Source organism: Branchiostoma floridae, chromosome 6, assembly GCF_000003815.2.
Source record: "Branchiostoma floridae strain S238N-H82 chromosome 6, Bfl_VNyyK, whole genome shotgun sequence".
Taxonomy (NCBI): Eukaryota; Metazoa; Chordata; class Leptocardii; order Amphioxiformes; family Branchiostomatidae; genus Branchiostoma; species Branchiostoma floridae.
Genome location: NC_049984.1, coordinates 23,095,424 through 23,099,419, shown reverse-complemented (window position 1 = coordinate 23,099,419; position 3,996 = coordinate 23,095,424). Strand labels below are relative to the sequence as shown.

At 38.2% G+C, this 3,996-nt stretch overlaps 1 protein-coding gene across 1 annotated transcript; it reads right to left on the bottom strand.

Annotated features, from left to right (window-relative positions):
• Window positions 1-51: 51 nt before the first annotated feature.
• On the bottom strand, window positions 52-2,490 carry LOC118418215. The gene is made up of 2 exons (XM_035824056.1): window positions 2,061-2,490; window positions 52-422 (listed from the first exon to the last, which is right to left on the bottom strand). Exons 1-2 carry the CDS (start codon window positions 2,257-2,259, stop codon window positions 52-54), a joined length of 570 nt encoding a protein of 189 aa, XP_035679949.1. The 5' UTR covers window positions 2,260-2,490.
• Window positions 2,491-3,996: the final 1,506 nt, after the last annotated feature.

The window sequence follows — 3,996 nt, the reverse complement described above, 5'->3', positions numbered from 1 at the left end:
TATGATTTTCCCCCTGAAGTAGCCTCAAAATATCCCATTTTTGCCTCATATTCAGTACAAAGGGTTCCCACGGCGGAAAGGGGAGACCCCCCCTCCCACACCAAACCCCCCGCTTGGCCGGCCCGCTCCCTCGCCACGCTGACCACGCTCCCTCATATTAGTTTGTTCTAGAAAAAATCCTGGACACGGTTTCCTTTTTAATTGTGGAAAAGATTTCGTCTTGCAATGTTTTTTCTTGATGCCCCTCTTCTTTCTGTAGTCGACACAGCCGCGGCAGTTACAGTGGTAAGTCGAGTCCCCGCACCAGTCTCCATCGGAGCAGCATGGGGTCACACCGTCAGGATCACATTCAGCAGGGTTACCGTCATCTGCAGGGTAACGTCGGCCGCAACGCCAGTCGTCTCGCCACTTCTTCTTAGGAGCTATATATATTGGACGAAAGGTTTAGTCCGTTTTCAGTGAGAAAATCAGAGTTCCACGACCTCCTATACACTTTTGCCAAAATATGTTGACCTTTTCGACTGATGTATCATAAAAGGTTTCTGTGATTATACAAGTAGGATCCTATTGGCAGGGATTATGAGCTGATCATCTTATAATTTAATTGTAATGTTGTTAAAATTTTAAAGCATAAAAGTCCTATCGCAACCAAGAAAGTTATTGTAGCATTTCCTCATGTCTACCCGACCCTGATATGCATTATAAATGTCTTATTATTTTCACTTTAACTAAGCTTGCAAATACCACAAAGATGAAATTCCGACCATTCAACACTAGGGTACGATATTATTACCATTATAAACTTCACGGGAGGTAGGACCAGACGTCGATGTCAGGATTGGCGATCTTACAATTCAATTACGTGTACAAACTTAGGCTTTCAAAATTACTTCCATTTTTATTTCAGGAGATTAGAATTCATTTTTACAACATTTCAAATGAGGAATAACTTTTCCCAGGTGTATGGTTTGCGTAGTATATTAAAACTTGCCTTTAATCCTATCCAAACTAGGCTTTTTTGACATTCCCTGGTCGAGGGGGGGGGGTTTGTGCTCATTTCGCCCCCACCCCCCCTCTTCGTAATTTCAAAACGGCTTATTGTACGATCACCAAATTTGCAGGGGGTGACAGGCGCATCAAGTTTTACAATTCCTGAATTTTGTTATTATCATGACGTACTATGACGTAATTATGACGTACTATGACGTAATTATGACGTACTATGACGTAATTAAGACGCCATTAATTCTTTCTTTGCTAAAACGCGGAATTTTCATAATACTTGAATATTTTACACAAGAAAATAACAATTACGGTTTCTTATCAATATTTTTTTAATTTTTAATATTTTTATACTTAAAAGTGTTATAAGACCTGCTGCCAAACGCCCACGCAACGACGTCAAAATGACGTCCTAAAATGACGTCATCTGTATTTTAGCTATCCACCATCTTGGATTATTAACCTTAAATGTCTTAAGGTACATCTTGTTCAACATATAACCCTAAAGATTTTATGAAAAGGGATCGAAAATGTTCGCATGATTGTTTTCTGTAATACCAAGTAGTGGTGACATCCAAGTGAAAGTAAGCTGGTTATACATTTCATTATGATATTGTCGGCCATCTTGGATTTTGACCAATTACGTCATCACATCAGCATAATTTATGAAAATCTGATTACAAACGTCACACTAAGATATATTAGATATTCAAGATATATTAAAACAAGTGTAGTTTAGCAAGAAAATATCAAAATCCTACTGTTTAAACCAAAATCATTGATTTTTGTAAAATATGCTTTTCAGAAAGCCGTATGGTTGTTCTAGCAACAGTTTGGGAGCTATTATACGATGTAAAATTTGGCGCAGGCACTTTTGGACTCCCAAGTCCCCCGGTCTGGTTAGGGTTAAGGAAATCATGTCCGATTCAGTTAAGGCAAATACGGTATTTCGGTATCTGTCTATATATGTTTTAAAGTCATTTCCATATTACACGTTGTTAAATACTGTGCTCTTCTCTTGTATGACATATGGTGATTGCATAATGAATTCTTCTTACCTGATGGCCATCCATAGAGGTTCAGTTCCCTGATCGCTGATCGACCGAGGTGGGCCGGTAGGACCACAATTTTCCAGTACCGTGCAGTTTCCTGGAAACCACCGAACTCCTGGCGCTTGTCCGTCCCTCTCTGCACGTTAGTTTGGGGCAATACATCCTCCCATTTGTATGGACTTCCAACCTGTGACTTTTTCAACATGAAGCCTGCGATATCAACTTTTTTGTGTCCAAAGATGTTTATTGCGATGTGACTCAGCGTATGTGGTACTGTGAGGTCAAATATGATATACAAGATGCTTAACTTAGAATTGGGAGTTAGGAACTCCCAGTAGGTTTCAGTGTCCCCATCCAAGGCTTTTGTGGCATCACATACTGCTAGTAATTTGCCTTTGCAGTACACGACCCATGAATCTCGTTTCAGCCATGCAGGTACAACTGAGAAAGAACACGCATTATTGTTAGTTCTACATTGATGTCAAGGAATTACTAGTAGATACGAGTATAAACAATAAAAATGGTACTACAAGTTTATCAATTCAATGTATGCAACAAAATTTATCAATTCAAGGTATGCAACAAAAATGTTACAGCAATTGTACATAATTTTTGCTACTATTCTTAACACCAACACCAATGACGGCAAAATGACGGCATAAAATGACAAAATGCATGTTTGAGATACCACTTAGGTCCGTCAATTTTTTGTTTGTTCCAAAAAAAATTATTTTTTTCAGCAATCTGAAGAAAATGGTAAATAGACTGAATGGACTTTTTTAACGAAAAAACAAACAAACAAATAGTTACGACTTTTAAGGATGATTAAGCTACACTGTATTTATACTTAATCTGGTTCAATGTTTCGCCATCTTTGATTTTAACCGTTGACGTCATGAAAAATCAAAATCTATGAATATCTAATTATGAAAATAAACTTGATTAGTTTAGCTTTTACTAATGTAATACAATAGCTGTAATGAAGCAAGAAAACCTTAAAAAGTGTGGCAATTAAAATTCTTGCCATGGCGACGGTTTTATTGTTTATAAGTATCAAAGATTGTTGTCAGTAATGGGGTTTAATAGTCGTATTCCATTCGCCTGGCGATTAATGTTCAGAGAGCATTGCTGTCAAAAGGGGTTCTCTTGTGAGTGAAGGGTGAACTAATAATGTAAATGCTTCTCATCGATTTTACAAAACAGACCCTCATTTACATAAATCATATCAGTTGATCATCTTCTCTAGCTTACTACAATGACATTAAAGCATTTTCTCTTTAATTATGCAAATTAGGTCTTTATTTGCATAATATATATATATCAATATTCTCTTACTCAGTAACAAAGGTCACATGTTGCGATGGTCCTATAATTGAATTGAGAATGTTTAGAAAATTTCCCAATTAATCATGCAAATAAGCTTTCAATCTGCATAATTGATTTGTAATAATATGAAGCATCACGTAACCTATCCACATACCAAAAATCATGACAATCCGTCAACCCCTTCTTGAGTTATTCCCTTTCAAAGTCTGATACTAAACCTATTTATTTATTTATTACAATTCTGGTACGTCTGAAGTTCTAGGCTTTTCTCAGTTTTTTGCACGGCGATCAGTCAAAAATCACCATGCGCGAGTACGGAAAACACTGCTGTGCACACGTATAGGCTAGGCTTTACCGGTAGGTGCCCTGCGACTGGAAAGCTTACCCGTGGAGGTAATGGTTACGTCCGGCATGATGCAACTACGCAAGTGCGGACTTTGGCATTCCTGACATTCCTGTGGAGTTTTTGGAATTCTTTGCAAACGGTCGCTCACTATACTATTAGGCTCGCCCATCAGGCGTCGCCAAAAAAATGCATTTTTATGTAGTAGGTAGTAGTGTGTATATCCGGGTAAACGTTAGCCTGGCTACCGTCCGGAAAGTAGTCCGGCGTCCT